At 44.8% G+C, this 18,206-nt stretch overlaps 1 protein-coding gene across 1 annotated transcript; it reads right to left on the bottom strand.

Moving 5' to 3' along the window:
- Nucleotides 1-602: 602 nt before the first annotated feature.
- On the bottom strand, nt 603-18,202 carry kdm1b (lysine demethylase 1B). The gene is made up of 21 exons (XM_081612113.1): nt 18,036-18,202; nt 17,644-17,786; nt 16,879-17,000; nt 16,716-16,805; nt 16,307-16,418; nt 16,116-16,229; nt 15,998-16,036; nt 15,696-15,888; nt 15,444-15,628; nt 14,691-14,861; nt 12,473-12,547; nt 11,023-11,157; nt 10,756-10,927; nt 10,335-10,462; nt 10,122-10,253; nt 9,145-9,219; nt 8,949-9,065; nt 7,747-7,872; nt 3,240-3,362; nt 2,275-2,427; nt 603-1,327 (listed from the first exon to the last, which is right to left on the bottom strand). The coding sequence occupies exons 1-21, from the start codon at nt 18,049-18,051 to the stop codon at nt 1,244-1,246; spliced, it is 2,505 nt and encodes an 834-aa protein (XP_081468239.1). The 5' UTR covers nt 18,052-18,202; the 3' UTR covers nt 603-1,243.
- Between the last annotated feature and the right edge of the window lie 4 nt (nt 18,203-18,206).

The following is an 18,206-nucleotide window of genomic DNA, read 5'->3' as shown; positions in this document are numbered from 1 at the left end:
TGCTAATGGCTGTGACTAAGAAGCATCTCCTGTAGCAGTCAGTACAACACCATCGCTACAGAAGCCTCTGACTGGATGGTTGTATCACAGTTTAATAACAATGTTGCTCCAGGTTGTCTGTAATATCCTTTGCACCATAATCCTCAGAGGTTCCACAGCAGATCTCAGAACACAGAGAGATTATAAAGATGCACAATTAGGCATCTTTTGTCAAAAATGCATAGTAGAGTATTTAGCTATAGTTGAAATATTAGAATGACTAAAAAACATTTTTGACTTGATGTCAAAGTCTTGTTTTCAAATTAGCATCAATAAAATATTTAAAATATATTTATAGTCACACTAATAGTTTTTCAGTATTTTTGAATTGCATTTTATTAAGAGGTTGTTTCATTAAATGCCGGATGTTGCTAATTAGCATCATACTGAAACTTTCACACCTTCAGTGTTCAAATGTGCAATCTTTAATTACTATCAGATTGATGGCAAAACGCGACTATTTTGTATTGATTAGTTAAGGTTTTAAAATCAGTGACTCAAGTATGTTTCCATCTTATAATTGAAAGGATGATTTAAATGTTACAGCAGGAGTAGAGCTGATCTTTGTGGCAGTTTGTAGCTCGGTTTATTACACAAACAAGACAAACAGGACATGAAGTCACATGAATCCTCGTTAGTCACAGTTAATCGCGAGAAAGCGAGGAACTTCTCCAAATCTCAGGAACGTCACTTTTCAGGAAGGATTTCCGTCGTTTTTATGCCCACATATTGAAAACCGTCTGATGTTTTAGGGTCAGCACTTCCTGATAAGATCCCTGAGAAAGAAACAGAAGAGTCTGTTGTATTCTGAATGCTGAGGTCCACTCGGTAAGAAACTTACCGTTTTAAATCAAAAGTGCTGCGGAAGAATCACTCTGACTAAATCTACAATTCATATTTAAACATCGACTAGAAAAACTACAGATCAGAAATTTCTACAACTGGGAAAACTTTGAATAATCTGTTCAGTGATGATGGGTCGCCTGAGAGTTCACCCACATTTCAGTATCATTGTTCATTGCGTTTCTAATGAATATACACAGAGCTGCAGTTTGCATCAAATGACATAAATAAACAGCATTTCTCTGGTGGACATGAGCTGCAGATCCGGACCGGAACCGGAACCGGCAGCAGAGACGGCTGTCACAGTGAGTACGGGGTTCGAGTTGGTGCTGGTGCTTCAGAGAGCGGTGTGGCGGTCCGGTCACACGGCGGCCATCTTGCTGGCCTCTCTGACGCCGCTGAGGTAGGCTCCGGTCACCGTCTGAGGGAAGTGTCGGTTTGTGGCCTGAAGAGAAGAAGAAATGTGGCAAACGGGTTTAAATTCCTGCGCTTCTGGGATTAATCTTTAGATGTTCCTTTCCTATAACAATTATGCAGGTTGTCTTTGGATTGTAGCTTCTTCGGTGACTCTAGTATAAAAATGCATGATTGGGCATTGTTAGAGATTTTTTGGTATTATCATTTTGTTGTTACTTTAGTTCATATTAATGTTAGAGCAGTTTAAAATGTTCTCTTCTTTAGTGTGTGTATTAACTGACCTGGGGGTCACAGTTGCCTGTTCATCTTCAGGTGAAACAGTTTGACCAAGATTTGAACCGGGCTCAGGCCGTAAATCAGATTGCTTTGTTTAGGTAAATTGTTTTACGACCTTTGCTGTGTTTAGGTAAAATGTTTTACGACCTTTGCTGTTTTTTGTCTGCTATCTATCTTGCCTATCCTCCCTCTTTGAAGTTTGAAAATAAAAGGCAAGCTCTACCCAAAAGATCTAGAGAACGCTCTGTGAACAGCTCGGAGGAGCTGACAGAGTTTTTTCTCCTTCTGCAGAAGCTTTGTCATAAAATTCATATACGTTGTCTGTGGTTCTTTTATGTAGGTTCTAGGAAAATACCTATCAGGCATCCTTTTGGTCAAAATGACCTCTTAAATTTAAGCTAAAACTGGGCAAAGGGGCGACGCATGGTGTAACGGTAAACTGATTTCAGGCTGGAAGCTGTTGGGATTATACAGCAATGGGATTTAATGTATTTAGGATTAAAAAGTTTGTTTCATTCCTTAAGTGCCTGGTGTTGCTAATTAGCACCATAATAATTTAGGTTTCTTATTGCATTTAAGTCAGAGCTTCACATCATTTATACATAAAAATGATCAAAATCAATAAAAAAGTGTAAATTATAATCGATAAAGTTCTGCCAACGAGAGTAAAAACAAACATTTTGAGGGAAGCAGCATTACCTCGCCTGCAAAGAAAACTTTTCCCTGCACGTCTTCTGCCAGGATGTCGTAAGCCTCTCCGCTGCCCCCTGTCTTCACGAAGCTGTATGACATCTGGGCCCACACATCTTTGCTCCAACGTGTCACAAAATAATTCAGCGGATCAGGAACTTCCTGTAAAAAAATGGTAACAAGTGACATCCAGGTGCAGTAAAGGAGATAAAGTCCGTCTGATTCCCATAAAAGAAGCAGTTTTAGTCGCTGCGCTGAAACAAACGTGTGTTTAAACACAAAGACGGTAAGAAAACAGCAATGACTTCAGAGAAACAGCTGCTGCTGGCCATCAACCTGGCAGAGGTTAAAGGTCATCCTCAAACCATCTGAAGTTCATCATTCTCCAGAGAGCAAGATTATTCCCAAGACAAAAACAAATAGTAATCAAAAAATGTACAGATTAATATAAAAGAAATTCAGCAGACTCTGCTGGGAATCTGCTGAATTTCCAGCAGATTCAGCCTAAGGTCAGAGGTCAGAACATGAAACTCAGAGAAATGACCAGAAACCCAGAGCTCCATCTCACACTCTGCAGGAATCAGTTAGCAGGCTACAGGTCAAAGGTCGTGACTCTGAACCAGCATAACTGCTAGAAAGGTTTGAATCAGAAAGCCTTTTCTCTCTAGAAACAAGATGGCCGCCAAACTGAGCCTAGCAGAGCTGAACCTGGATGAAGGACAGGAATACTGGGACAACGTCCTCTGGACCAGCTGTGCAGCACGGTGGTGGAGGGATGGTGATCTGGGCTTATTCTACACCTTGCAGCCACTGAGTGGACGCTGATCTCCTCTGCAGAACAAATTGTTCCAGAGACATCTGCCTTGGTGCAAACTGGGTCATCACAGGACAACGACCCCAAACAACACAACTAATCTGTTGTGATGGTCTAGTCAAAGTCCAGACCTCCTGCTGTGCTTGCCGAAGGTCGATACCTGCTCTGTGAAAAGCTCTCGCAGGACCTTCATGCACTCGTCGACCACCTCAGAGTCCTCCAGGTCCCTGACGGCAGAAATCGCGTCACCAGACATGATGGACATCAGCACAGCCTGTTTCCCCTGGTCGTCACCAAAAACACAAAAACAGTTTTAACAGATTAAATAACTGCAGAGTCTCAAGCTCTCGTATTCTCATTGTAGCTCAGGAAGTGTTGACTTACCACCCGAAATGCAGAAAGCAAAAATTTTTCTATGCTTCAAAATTAAACTGAATTATACTTTCGTTTTTCTTCAGTCTTGACGTTTTGTAATTTCTGCCACTAGGGGCAGTATTCCGAGTTGCTGGTTGTGATCGTTTCTTTTTCATTGATGTTAAACGACTTGACTTCAAATTATGAACAAAATTGCTTGCACCAGGTTTTATAATGGTTTTTAGTTTTTTATTATAGTTTCATTTAGTTTGTGACTTTTTGTTTGTCTACTTCAGTTGGTTTTTAGAGTGTGTTTGCTAAGTTTTATTAGTTGTTAGTTAAATATTACTTTGTTTTTATGAGCTAATTGCAGTCTTTTCATACTTTGGTTAATTTTTAGGTGCAGAATTCAAAAAGGTCAAACCCAGTGAGATGGAATACTTTGTGTAATCACAATACTCAACAGAAGATACGATTTTCAAAAAAAATGTATTAACTATTGTAGAACAACCAACTGACTTTGGGGTTTTATCCAACTTTTGCTCTCCTCGGGCTGCCACCTTATCGTGGTGGAGGGGTTTGAGTGTCCAATGATCCTAGGAGCTATGCTGTCTGGGGCTTTATGCCCCTGGAAGGGTCACCCAAGGCAGACAGGTCCTAGGTGAGGAACCAGACAAAGCGCAGCCCGAAGACCCCTTATGATGCACAACAACCTTGGATCTAGCGTTCCTTCGCCTGGACGCGGGTCACCGGGGCCCCACTCTGGAGCCAGGCCTTGAGGTGGGGCACAATGGCGAGCGCCTGGTGGCCGGAAGAGGAGACGTGGGTCCCCCTTCCAATGGGCTCACCACCTGTCCGAGGGGCCAAAGGGGTCGGGTGCAGTGTGTAACGGGCAGTAGCCGAGGGAGGGGACCCTGGCGGTCTGATCCTCGGCTGCAGAAGCTGGCTCTTGGGACGTGGAACGTCACCTCTCTGGTGCGGAAGGAACCAGAGCTAGTGTGCGAGGCTGAGAGGTTCCGGCTAGAAATAGTTGGCCTCACCTCGAAGCATTGCTCTGGTTCTGGAACCAGTCTCCTTGAGAGGAGCAGGACGTACTTCCACTCTGGAGTTGCCCACAGTGAGAGACGCCGGGCAGGAGTGAGCATACTTGTTGCCCCCCATCTCTGCGCCTGTACGTTGGGGTTTACCCCGGTGAACGAGAGGGTAGCTTCCCTCCGCCTACGGGTGGGGGGACGGGTTCTGACTGTTGTTTGTGCTTACGGGCCTAACAACAGTTCAGATTACCCACCCTTTTTGGAGTCCTTGAGGGGGTACTGGAGAGTGCCTCTCCTGGGGACTCCCTTGTTCTACTGGGGGACTTCAACGCTGGGCTGCACAGTGGCGCAGTTGGTAGAGCTGTTGCCTTGCAGCAAGAAGGTTCTGGGTTCGATTCCCGGCCCCGGTCTTTCTGCATGGAGTTTGCATGTTCTCCCTGTGCATGCGTGGGTTTTCTCCGGGTACTCCGGTTTCCTCCCACAGTCCAAAAACATGACTGTCAGGTTAATTGGCCTCTCCAAATTGCCCCTAGGTGTGTGTGTGTGCATGGTTGTTTGTCCTGTGTGTCTCTGTGTTGCCCTGCGACAGACTGGCGACCTGTCCAGGGTGACCCCGCCTCTCGCCCGAAACGTTAGCTGGAGATGGGCACCATCTCCATCCCAACCCCACTAAGGGACAAGGGTGCAAGAAAATGGATGGATGGATGGACTTCAACGCTCACATGGGCAATGACAGTGAGACCTGGAGGGGCGTGGTTGAGAGGAACGGCCCCCCCGATCTGAACTCGAGTGGTGTTCTGTTGTTGGACTTCTGTTCTCGTCATGGATTGTCGATCACGAACACCATGTTCAGGCATAAGGGCGTCCATATGTGCACTTGGCACCAGGACATCCTAAGCCGCAGTTTGATGATCGATTTTGTCATCGTTTCATCGGATCTGCAGCCGTATGTCTTGGACACTCGGGTGAAGAGAGGTGCGGAGCTGTCCACTGACCACTACCTAGTGGTCCTGGGGGAGGAAGCCGGTCAGACCTGGCAGGCCCAAACGTGTAGCGAGTGTCTGCTGGGAACGTCTGGCGGAGTCCCCTGTGAGATGGAGCTGTAACCGCCCGGAGTTCCTTAAGGCTCTGGATGTTGCAGGGTTGTGTTGGCTCACGCGACACTGCAATATCGCATGGACATCGGGGGCAGTTCCCCTGGATTGGTAGACTGGGGTGGTGGTCCCCCTGTTTAAAAAGGGGGACCGGAGGGTGTGCACCAATTACAAGGGGATCACACTCTTAAGCCTCCCATGTAAGGTCTATTCAGGGATCCTGGAGAGGAGGGTCCGTCGGATAGTCGAACCTCAGATTCAGGAAGAGCAGTGTGGTTTTCGTCCTGGTCGTGGAACACTGGACCAGCTCTACACCCTCAGCAGGGTCCTGGAGGGTGCATGGGAGTTCACCCAACCAGTCTACATGTGTTTTGTGGACTTGGAGAAGGCGTTCGACCGTGTCCCTCGGGGGGCCCTGTGGGGGGTTCTCCGGGAGTATGGGGTACCGGGCCCTTTGATACGGGCTGTCAGGTCCCTGTATGACCGGTGTCAGAGTCTGGTCCGCATTGCCGGCAGTAAGTTGGGCTCGTTTCCGGTGAGAGTTGGACTCCGCCAAGGCTGCCCTTTGTCACAGATTCTGTTCATTACTTTTATGGACAGAATTTCTAGGTGCAGCCGAGGTGTTGAGGGGATCCGTTTTGGTGGCCTTAGGATCACATCTCTGCTTTTTGCGGATGATGTGGTCCTGTTGGCTTCATCGGAACGTGATCTGCAGCTCTCACTGGAGCGGTTCGCGGCCGAGTGTGAAGCGGCCGGGATGAGGCCCAGTGCCTCCAAATCCGAGGCCATGGTCTTGAGCCGGAAAAGGGTAGAGTGCCTTCTCCGGGTCAGGGGGGTCGTCCTGCCTCAAGTGGAGGAGTTTAAGTATCTGGGGATCTTGTTCACGAATGAGGGAAGAAGGGAGCGGGAGGTCGACAGGCGGATTGGGGCAGCGTCTGCCGTGAAGCGTGCACTGTACCGGTCCGTCGTGGTGAAGAGAGAGCTGAGCCAAAAAGCGAAGCTCTCGATTTACCGGTCGATCTACGTTCCCACCCTCATCTATGGTCATGAGCTTTGGGTCATGACCGAAAGAACGAGATCACGGGTACAAGCGGCCGAAATGGGCTTCCTCCGCAGGGTGACTGGGCTCTCCCTTAGAGATAGGGTGAGAAGCTTGGTCATCCGGGAGGGACTCAGAGTAGAGCCGCTGCTCCTCCACGTCGAGAGGAGCCAGTTGAGGTGGCTCGGGCATCTGGTCAGGATGCCTCCTGGACTCCCTGGTGAGGAGTTCAGGTCCCACCGGGAGGAGGCCTCGGGGAAGACCCAGGACACGCTGGAGGGACTATGTCTCTCGGCTGGCCTGGGAACGCCTTGGGATTCCCCCGGAGGAGCTGGAAGAGGCTGGGAGGGAAGTCTGGGCCTCCCTTCTGAAGCTGCTGCCCCCACGACCCGACCCCGGATAAGCGGAAGAAAATGGATGGATGGATGGATCCAACTTTTGCTGTTGCCATTTTGCAGACCAGCGTTAGGAGGATTATGGAGTGCTGTAATTTGTCAACAGCTGAATAAACTGCTTGGGTGTGAAAAAATAAATCACATCAGTATGAAAGGCTAATAAATTGATACATAAACATGAAAATGAAGGATATTATATCTATAACTCCAGTATGTTTTAGTTTTATAAAAGCACAATGTAGCACTTATAGTTTTTGCCCGTTAATTACCGTTTTTATTTATTTCAATTAACGAAAATGTTTTCCCAATTTCAGTATTCGTTATTTTGTTAGTTTTAGTTAACTATAATGACCTTGGTTTGATACATTTTTCACACGTACTCTGTTTGTGAGAGACGCAACAAACGTTGCAAGTTTTTTGGTCATCCTGGGTTTCCATACAGGAGAGCAAGAGTTTATCAGAGTTGATGCCAGAATATGTTTGTGAGATTTAAATGCTGCAAATTATCGTTTGCTTACATATATATATGCGCTCACATCAGTCTCACTGCAGTCAGATAAAAAATTTTAGCAAAACCTGAGAGAAACTGAGAATTTTAGGAATAATTATTCTGTAAAATCAGGGATTATTTCTTGATAAAACCAGAAATCATCTGAAGTTTTTAGCTTTAAAAAACTGGTTTCCATAAGTCGATTCAGTCAAGTTGTTCAATAAAACCCAGTTAATGGCGTAAAGTGAGTAAAGTGCCAACCTGTGGGTCGAGGTCATAGAAGACGCTGAACATGCCCCTCTTCTCTGGACACGGCGGGATGTGACCAAAATAATCCGCTCCTTGGATCTTTGAGTCCCAGAACCGGTTCGGAAACTGAAGAGCAATCTGCAGGATAATTTACTGAGATTAGAAACCGTAAAACCTGCCAGATGTTTGGCCTCAAACTCAGTGGGTCACAAGTAAAACGCTCAACACGAAGACGGACAGCTCAGAGAAACTCAATGTTCTGGTTTCCTACAACTGTAGGTCCAGATAAACTTTCAAGAACATTCAGAAAAATGTCAAAAATTCCCACTTAAATAAGGTAATTTGAATAAAACCAGTGTGGGAATAAAAAAACCCGTTTGGTCCAGCAGAACCAACGTTTACATATTGAACAGCTCACAGAAAGTTGGACTTTATCTTTCACTGGATTAACTTTCTGTTTCATGATTTTCCTCAACATTTGTCTTCATCCAGTTCTGATCTGATTAAATATTCAGAAACTTGTTGATTCAAACAAAACAAACTCAGATTTACTGCCTTTATATTTGAAATCTGAACCTTTCTGCCCAAAGAAAACGAGGTTCTGATCTGATCCTCATCACTTCCACATCAGGCTTAAAATCTTGCTGTGGTTAAGAGAGAGAGCAGAAAAGGGGGGAATCACCATAGCAACAAGAGACTTGTTTTTGCTTTTTGTTGCACTTAAATGCAGTAAAAATACCAAAAGGAGTTTTTAAATGATTTTATTTATTAAGACGATGAGGAAAAAATGAATCCAAACCACCAGGTGTGCTAGCTGGAGAAACGGAGTAGCTTAATACGTTTAGCTGCCAGCCAATCAGAAAGATGAGCATGGCAAATTATATTTCAATTAGCTATTTCAACTTATACTTTGAAGGTAATGATTGAGAAACATTTTAAGATTTAAAAAAAAAATAAAATGATCAATTTTTCCGGTTTTTGCATTTTTCCCCTTCAACGTTTTTAGCACCCCCTGGTGGCTACACATTGTAAAACTCTGGATTAATATACGTATCTAAAGGTCATATTTGGGATCGACTTTAATCAACAAATTAAATCATCATTTAAAAATAACTTTTTATATTTCCGCAGGTTGTTTTTATTTAAAACATTTGACAACAGAAGAAACCTGCTGCACGTCTCCGGACTCGAACAGAAATCTTTCCACTGATTACCTTTTCTATGATTCCCGCTCCCAGACTGTGGATTGCCTTCAGCTTCCGTTCAGGAAGTGGCGGGTTGAAGCGGATGGCGTTCTTCTGAAGCAGTGTCAGCGGGACCGTAACGAGGACCTGGAGGACCACAGTCGACATTAAAACACACCTGACGTGTTGCCATGGAGACGATCCGGTTTCACAGCAGGCGTGCTACCTTCTGGGCCGTCCAGTGGGATCCGTTAGAGGAGGTCACTTTAACAGCGTCAGCTGAGTAGTCTATGGCCTGAACCTGGAAAAACAACAAGACTTCAGCAGGAAGTGGGAAAAACTTGGGACCTTTAATCATTTCAACACTAATAGAGCAACATGTTGCTGTAACTGTGTGTGAATACAAGAATAAAAATTCAGGTCGGATGTTTTTCATTTTTCCCATCAGTCACTGGAATTTCAGGATGCATTTTTCAAGATGGCCGTCCCTTTCCAGCCCTTTAGTCCAACTATTACCATAAAATGTTCCCCACTTTCATGACTTTATGAACTTTATGTCACATCATACGTTTTAGACTTTGGTCATTCTATTCATACAACTTAAAATAACAATATGTAGCAAAATCATAAACTGAGTCTCACACCAGTCGTCAACTGGAAGGAGACGAGGATGTGAAGCAGACTAAGAGACAGATGTCTTAATGGTTAGCGTTAGCTTCAGCTAATTTTTCATTTGCTCAGCAGCTTAGCGCTATTGTCACAGTAGCTTCCACTACTATTTTTATAAGTTTAGCATTAGTTTCCACTACCTATTTTATTTGCTTAGCAGTTTAGTGCTAGCTTCTGCCAATTCATTTCTGTTTAGCTTTAGCTTCTGTAATTTTTAAAGTGTTTAGCAGTTTAGTGTTAGGTTCTACTCGTTATGTTTAGCAGATAAGCTTCTGCTAATTTTTCATGTGTTTAGCAGTTTTGCGTTAGCTTCAGCTAGTTTTTACTGTGTTTAGTGGCTTAGCATTAACAACTGTTCATTTTTCTGTTTAGTGGTTTAGTGTTAACTACTAAGTTTTCAGCTTTCACTAAGTTTTTAAATATTTAGCAGTCTAGTGCTTGTTTTTGCTAATTTGTTAACCTGTTAAGCAGTTTGCAGTTAGTAGAGCTAAGATACTTGTTTAGTGAATTAGTGGTTTATGCTTCCAGGCGTACCGGACAGTTGGTGCGGATGTCCAGGCCTTCAGCCAGTTTGTGGAGTAAAACTGAGTAACCCTTCGTTAGTAGGGTGTGATCTCCTGAGAACTGGGCGAAAAACTCGTTGTGGTCCCAGAATCGGGCCGATACCTACAAAGAAACAAGAAGAAGACACTAGGAATGTCCCCATATCATTGTCTCTTTTGCTTTGTGTGCAGCGCAGAAACTCACCTGGTCTAACGTGCTTCCACAGGCGAACTCCAGGTTGCTGAGGTGAAACTGAAGAACTTTCTCCTCCAAATTGCTGAACTGCATCCCAGACTCCTGCAGGAAGTTCTTCTTTATCTCCTGAACCTTTTCTGTGGAGACAATAAAACAATCGGATACCTGCCTTCTCCTCTGAACTATTTTCTAGATATTAACAACAAAACCTGCGCCACAAAGATAAATCTGTAAAAATAAAGATTCAAAGACAAAACACCTGAAGAAACAGAATTATGACGCAAGTCTCACATAAATGATGTAAAAAACTCAACATGACTGCTGAGACTGCAGATACAATTTAGTTCCAAATATGGAATTGGAAAAGATCTGATATTTTTGGATGAAAAAGTCAGATTTTGGTCGCTGTGTGGATGAGAAGTTACAGCACCTCCTAGTGGCGAGTCCTGGCTCTGCGACTTGTCGTTCCTCCAGTCTGAAACCACGTCCAGGATGGCGTTGAAGTGGAAGTCCATGCGCTTGTCGATGGCCGGGTCGGCGGCTCGCCCGCCCTCCTGGAAGAGGTCGCAGCGCTCGCCCAGCTTGTGCATCCTGATGCCCATCTGCAGCAGAGTCACCATCATCATCATCATGGTCAGCGCCCCCCAGAGGCGGCAGCGGCTACAGCAGCTGAATGTGCCGGCGGTTTGAGCAGAACCTGTTCACACATCAGAGCGATGGGGTTGTTCACGCAGCCGTTGACGATCTGGGCACCTCGGCCGACGGTGACGCCCAGAGAGCCGTCGTCCCAAACCCGACCGCCAATTCTGTCCCGGGCCTCGAGCAGAACCACCTAGATACCAGAACATTCGGGAAGTTATCGATTAATCTATCGATTATTTTATCCATAACTGATCATTCAGGGGAAAACAATAAGGCTGGATGATGCGGCTGAAAAACCTGTCACGAAATAAGCATTTCATATCAGTCGGTATCAATAATTTCTGGGGGTTTTGTTTAATGTATTTGATTTATGTGTAAATCTGACACACAGCCAATCTTTTCCTGTTTCATCCACAGTTTTATCTCCAGGCCGTTATGAGGAACGGTGGGGAAACTTTGAAACTGCTGCTGCACCAGTTACTCCACTGGTTGTTGCTAAGCAACCAAAGTTGAGGGCGGGGGACTTGAAACTGTTTGTAAGCGCAGGTTGTTGCTAGGTAACCAAAAAGCGAGTGAGTTGATGGCACCAACTTTGCTCAGCTGGCCAATAGAGGGTGAGAAGCAAAATTCAAATTCAAAAATACTTTATTGATCCTGAAGGAAAATTAAATGTTGTTGTAACTCATATTACATCAAATTCTTAAAGGTTATTGTAAATAGTGATTACAAAGCTTTTCCTCTGCCTACATTTCCCAGAATGCCGTGCGGTTCTGGATCGGAGTACAGTGATCATTCTATATAATGAATATTCTATCAGACGTATTATTTATTGATAAATATCCTTATTGATTTATTGTCCAGCCCTAGCTGCAACTAATAACCAATGTTAGTTATTGATTAATTGATTATTCCGACGATAAATCAATTCATCATCTAAAATATGGCACTTTATGCAAATTTTCCATTCAAGCTTTTTTTTTATACAATATTAGAAATAAGAAAATAAACAGGTTATTGCCTAAAATCCAATAACAACATTCCATTAATGAATGTTTGATCATTTGTAGCAAAAGATTCATCCAAAAAAATCCTTGAAACCTTTTTACATGTGAAAAGCTCAGCTCTGAACATTAAGACAGTGCAAAGCTGATGATTATAGTTTTGATTAACCAATTAATTATTTTATAGCAACATGATTAATGGAAAATTATTTTTTTTATCAAAATTTGAACAGGATGAAACTACAACTACACCACCAGAGTTTTGGGTTGTGCTCATTTACAACGGTTTTTATTTATTCAATGTTAAATACAAAACTAATACACTTTTTGTACAGTTTTGGCTTAATTTCTGCTCTGAATGTGTTCCTCTTTCAGCAAAAATACTTTTTTGAGTCTATAATCCAGCTAATGACAATTATTTTGATTAATCAAGATGAATTGTTTCAGTCTAGAGCACAGTGTTAGGATCGGACAGAAAAAGCTCAGAGGTTTCCGGATCTCTACCTGTGTGCCAAAGTTCTGCAGCTGCCGGGCCGCAGCCAGTCCTGCGGCGCCGGCACCGATGACGATCACCTTCTTCTGCGAGGAGAAGAGCCCAGATCGGATGATGGATTTATCAGCAGGAAGACGCAGAGATTCAACAGGAAGAAGCAGAGATTCAACAGGAAGACGCAGAGATTCAACAGGAAGACGCAGAGATTCAACAGGAAGACGCAGAGATTCAACAGGAAGACGCAGAGATTCAACAGGAAGACGCAGAGATTCAACAGGAAGACGCAGAGATTCAACAGGAAGACGCAGAGATTCAACAGGAAGACGCAGAGATTCAACAGGAAGAAGCAGAGATTCAACAGGAAGAAGCAGAGATTCAACAGGAAGAAGCAGAGATTCAACAGGAAGAAGCAGAGATTCAACAGGAAGTTGCAGAGATTCAACAGGAAGAAGCAGAGATTCAACAGGAAGAAGCAGAGATTCAACAGGAAGACGCAGAGATTCAACAGGAAGACGCAGAGATTCAACAGGAAGACGCAGAGATTCAACAGGAAGACGCAGAGATTCAACAGGAAGAAGCAGAGATTCAACAGGAAGACGCAGAGATTCAACAGGAAGACGCAGAGATTCAACAGGAAGTTGCAGAGATTCAACAGGAAGACGCAGAGATTCAACAGGAAGTTGCAGAGATTCAACAGGAAGACGCAGAGATTCAACAGGAAGACGCAGAGATTCAACAGGAAGACGCAGAGATTCAACAGGAAGACGCAGAGATTCAACAGGAAGACGCAGAGATTCAACAGGAAGACGCAGAGATTCAACAGGAAGAGGCAGAGATTCAACAGGAAGAGGCAGAGATTCAACAGGAAGAGGCAGAGATTCAACAGGAAGACGCAGAGATTCAACAGGAAGACGCAGAGATTCAACAGGAAGACGCAGAGATTCAACAGGAAGACGCAGAGATTCAACAGGAAGACGCAGAGATTCAACAGGAAGAAGCAGAGATTCAACAGGAAGTGGCAGAGATTCAACAGGAAGACGCAGAGATTCAACAGGAAGACGCAGAGATTCAACAGGAAGTGGCAGAGATTCAACAGGAAGAAGCAGAGATTCAACAGGAAGAAGCAGAGATTCAACAGGAAGACGCAGAGATTCAACAGGAAGACGCAGAGATTCAACAGGAAGTTGCAGAGATTCAACAGGAAGTTGCAGAGATTCAACAGGAAGACGCAGAGATTCAACAGGAAGACGCAGAGATTCAACAGGAAGACGCAGAGATTCAACAGGAAGTTGCAGAGATTCAACAGGAAGAAGCAGAGATTCAACAGGAAGAAGCAGAGATTCAACAGGAAGAAGCAGAGATTCAACAGGAAGAAGCAGAGATTCAACAGGAAGATGCAGAGATTCAACAGGAAGACGCAGAGATTCAACAGGAAGACGCAGAGATTCAACAGGAAGACGCAGCGATTCAACAGGAAGACGCAGAGATTCAACAGGAAGACGCAGAGATTCAACAGGAAGACGCAGAGATTCAACAGGAAGACGCAGAGATTCAACAGGAAGACGCAGAGATTCAACAGGAAGACGCAGAGATTCAACAGGAAGACGCAGAGATTCAACAGGAAAAAGCAGCGATTCAACAGGAAGACGCAGCGATTCAACAGGAAGATGCAGAGATTCAACAGGAAGACGCAGAGATTCAACAGGAAGATGCAGAGATTCAACAGGAAGACGCAGAGATTCAACAGGAAGACGCAGAGATTCAACAGGAAGAAGCAGAGATTCAACAGGAAGACGCAGAGATTCAACAGGAAGATGCAGAGATTCAACAGAAAGAAGCAGAGATTCAACAGGAAGAAGCAGAGATTCAACAGGAAGACGCAGAGATTCAACAGGAAGATGCAGAGATTCAACAGGAAGACGCAGAGATTCAACAGGAAAAAGCAGAGATTCAACAGGAAGACGCAGAGATTCAACAGGAAGACGCAGAGATTCAACAGGAAGACGCAGAGATTCAACAGGAAGACGCAGAGATTCAACAGGAAGACGCAGAGATTCAACAGGAAGAAGCAGAGATTCAACAGGAAGACGCAGAGATTCAACAGGAAGACGCAGAGATTCAACAGGAAGATGCAGAGATTCAACAGGAAGACGCAGAGATTCAACAGGAAAAAGCAGAGATTCAACAGGAAGACGCAGAGATTCAACAGGAAGTTGCAGAGATTCTCACAGAGCGGTATCTTTCAGGCAGCAGAGGCTGATTGACTGCCAGAACGCCGGTGTTGATCAGGCCCTTCCTGGTCATGAAGTGGAGAACCCGGTCCAGCTCCTGAACGCAGCACACGCGCACCAAACCACGAACGATGATGTGCTGAGCACACTTCTCAGCCGTTAGCACTTCCTTCAGAAAAAAACAGGGAAAAATACATTTGATCATTTCCTGCTTCTAATTCAGATTTTTGGTAATGGAGGCTGGAGAACGACTGATAAAAATTAATTTGAATGTAAACAGTTTAGTTTTTCTGGAAGGAGAACATGTGGTCGTATTGTGTGCTTTCCAGGCACAGAGTGCCATTTTATAACACAATCAAGTAACTATGTTACCTTCTGATGTCATAAAAATCTGAATTTTAATTAACCCTTTAACAACATTTTTACCAGTGCTGCTCTGAGCAGCGGCTCCTATAAGGAGCAGATCCACCAGCCGTTTGCTAACTGCTGCTGGCTAGTTTGAAGGAGCTGAGTGGGGGAGGAGCTGCGCCATGAAGGCAGAGCTAGGTCCACCCAGGTGTATTGCATAGCTGAATGGTTGCCATAGAGACTAAAGGATTTCTCAAACATGCATGAAGGAATCAATGCAACATTGCAGGAATGTTTTTGATGAGGCAATAACATTATAACATGATGGGAATATCAAAAAAGTTGATTTTATGTGATACTGCCCCTTTAGGTGCACAGCCTCACTCTGCCACCTGGTGCTCACCTTGCAGTTCTTGTGCCAGGAGGCCAGGATGAGGTTCCTCAAGGCCAGGTACATGGTGGGATCCCGGGAAAACTCTGGAAACTCGTACAGCTCGTCCAGCTCCATCATGTCGGGCCGCACACACAGAGCCTTGCCGCACTCGTTGGGCTGGTAGAAGGGCTGGAAGTACGGACAGAGGCCTGGAACTGACGGAGAGGAGAGGTGATGATGCTTCGCTCCGATCCAGAACGTCGGCCCATCTCCTGAACTTACTCTGCGGCTGCACGGCTCTGCACGGCTCTGCCCGCAGCTCGGCCACGGAGACGTTGCAGGGAGAGCCGGACGGACTCATCCCCACGCAGTCAGGATAATACGCCGAGAGGAACGCGCCGGCCGGGCTTTCCTTCAGCAGCGGAGGCAGGATCAGCATGGAGTGCCACCAGCTCTCGCTCACCTCTGCAACCCTCTGGAGACAAAAACCACCCGGGAACACTCATTTGTCAGGAAGCGATGCTTTGTTAGCTACAAAGCTTTGTGATTTGTTATTTTGGTTTTAAATCATTTCTGCATCTTACCAAGTCCTCTGGTTGGGAACACTGATCAGGTCCTTCAATCTGCGAGCAGAAACAATGTTTCCATGGTGACCAAACGGCGAAAACTGGGTGGACTCTGATTTTTGTGGCTCCTCTATACCTTGACGTTGTTGACCTTCATCCCGCAGCGGTAGGCTGCTGCCAGGGAGGCGGTGAGCTGGATCTCCTTGGTCAGCTGGCGCCACTTCCTGCAGTCTGGTTTGGTGCACTGAACCTGAAGGGAATGCACCAACGTTACTGATGAGATAAAAAAAAAACCTGTTGTGAAGGAGGAAATGTTCAGCTGCTCACCCAGAACGGCAGCTGCTGGTCGGCCATGAAGGCCTTAAGGCTTGGCTCACTTTTCCCGTTACTAGTCCACACCTTCCTCCAGGAAGCAAACGTCTCGTAGCCGTCCTTGTGACTGCACAGAAAGACTTATACCAGGGTTGTCCAAACTGTGGCTCTTGGGCCATTTGTGGCCCTTGAAATGTTTTGTTTGGCCCCTCAACAGAAGTCATTAATGGTAAAAATTTGGCCAACATTTTTTGTCCAAATTTAAATTCAAAAATAGAAAATTTGGATTTTTAAAAAATGTTTTGGATGTTTAATGACACATTGAAAAAACACAAAAATGTTACCAAGTACTTATAGTTTGTAGTGCTGCCCTGAATTTGCTGTATCATAATATCCTTCCAGTGAGTGCTGCAGGTAGATTTACCTTCTATAGTAGTGATCAAAGCACTCGTTGCAAAAATGTTCACCACATGACAGGTGGTACCAGCGAGAAGTGTATCCATTTTTTGCACACCTAAAAGGAAAGAAAAGCCTCTGTTAGAGACAATCTGAGTGACTGACCTCTCACCTTATTTCAGCTCCACTACCTGTCTGATGCACTCGCAAAGCAAACTGGGTAGATGGCCGAGCATCCCGCCTTCTCACACTTCCTGTACTTCTTCTCAGCCTGCTCATCTTCCTCCTCTGTTTCCGTGGCTTTCCTTTTACTCTGGCATCCAGAGGAGAGAATAAAAGATCAGTAAATGTAAATGGCATTTAAAGCTGCAGTACGTCATCTTTACAAAAAGATGCTTTTTTGTTAAACCTGTCACCATGGTGTGACAGTGTAATATCAATAATCTCCTCCACCTCCTCCCTGAGCTGCTATTGCCATTTGAAGAAATGCACAAAACCAAGAGGAAGGTCTCAGCGCTGTCAATCAATCTCATGAACTAGATGCTAAATGTTCCAATGGCGGAGAAACAACTTATTATTATAGAAAAAACTGTTCTATCCGCCCTCATGGGTAGAAATGCTAACTAGCTTTAGCATTCACGATGAGCTTTGTTGATGGGGAGAAGCTGCATCATAGCAGAGAGGCTTGAATGGATGGATGGACTACTTTTGTTTTATTTTGTTTTTCTTTTTAACAAATGGGCCTAACTTGAGTTTTTGTCAGCTGCGGTTGAAGTAAATTGGTAAATTTGGAAAAATATTTAAGAACGTTTAACAAATATGTAATTATGAAAACAAATATTTCTTCTTTCAATATGAGTATCTAAACATGTAGTTTTCGAAATGAAATGGAAGTTAGTTTAGCATCGAAGCAGACACGTTTACGGCATGAACACAGCCCTCCCGCTGCAGCTCACCTGTCCAGGTGGAGGGTTGTTGCTGCGCTTCACCCGGGTCGTGCTCTGCCTCCCGGAGGAGCGCAGGGTCTGTCCGTCCCCCGAGGACTCACCGGAGCTCCGTTTCCTGGCTCTGCGAGCACCGGAGCCGTTCCCCGAGTAATCTGCAGACAACAACATCGAAATGTGTCGGAGAGGAACAATGGAGCAGAGCAGCAGACAGGCCTTTACTGCGACAGATTAGCGTGTTTTAATTAAAGATGCGGCTATAAACAGTTTAAAACCGATCACAAGCTGACTGGGGTCATTAACAGCGAGCAGGCGCTGAGTTTTGGACATTTTAAGCTCTTTAAATGAACCAAACAGCAGCTTTTCACTTTAGCATGTTAGCAGTTAGCAGCTGTAACACCAACCTGCGTCCGACAACATGGCGTCCCGCTGAACTCCTGTTAAATCGGGGCTCAACCTGCCTGTTTGTTTATAAAAAGGTTCAATAAATAAGTTAAATTATCTTTTGTTGTTGTGAAGTAAGAAAAGCGCAGCTGACATCAGAAAACAACTTCCTGTTAAGCCCAGGAAATGGG

The sequence above is a fragment of the Poecilia reticulata genome, chromosome 11 (assembly GCF_904066995.2).
Source record: "Poecilia reticulata chromosome 11, P_reticulata-male-v2, whole genome shotgun sequence".
NCBI classification, from domain to species: domain Eukaryota; kingdom Metazoa; phylum Chordata; class Actinopteri; order Cyprinodontiformes; family Poeciliidae; genus Poecilia; species Poecilia reticulata.
This window is presented reverse-complemented; position numbering and strand designations above follow the sequence as displayed.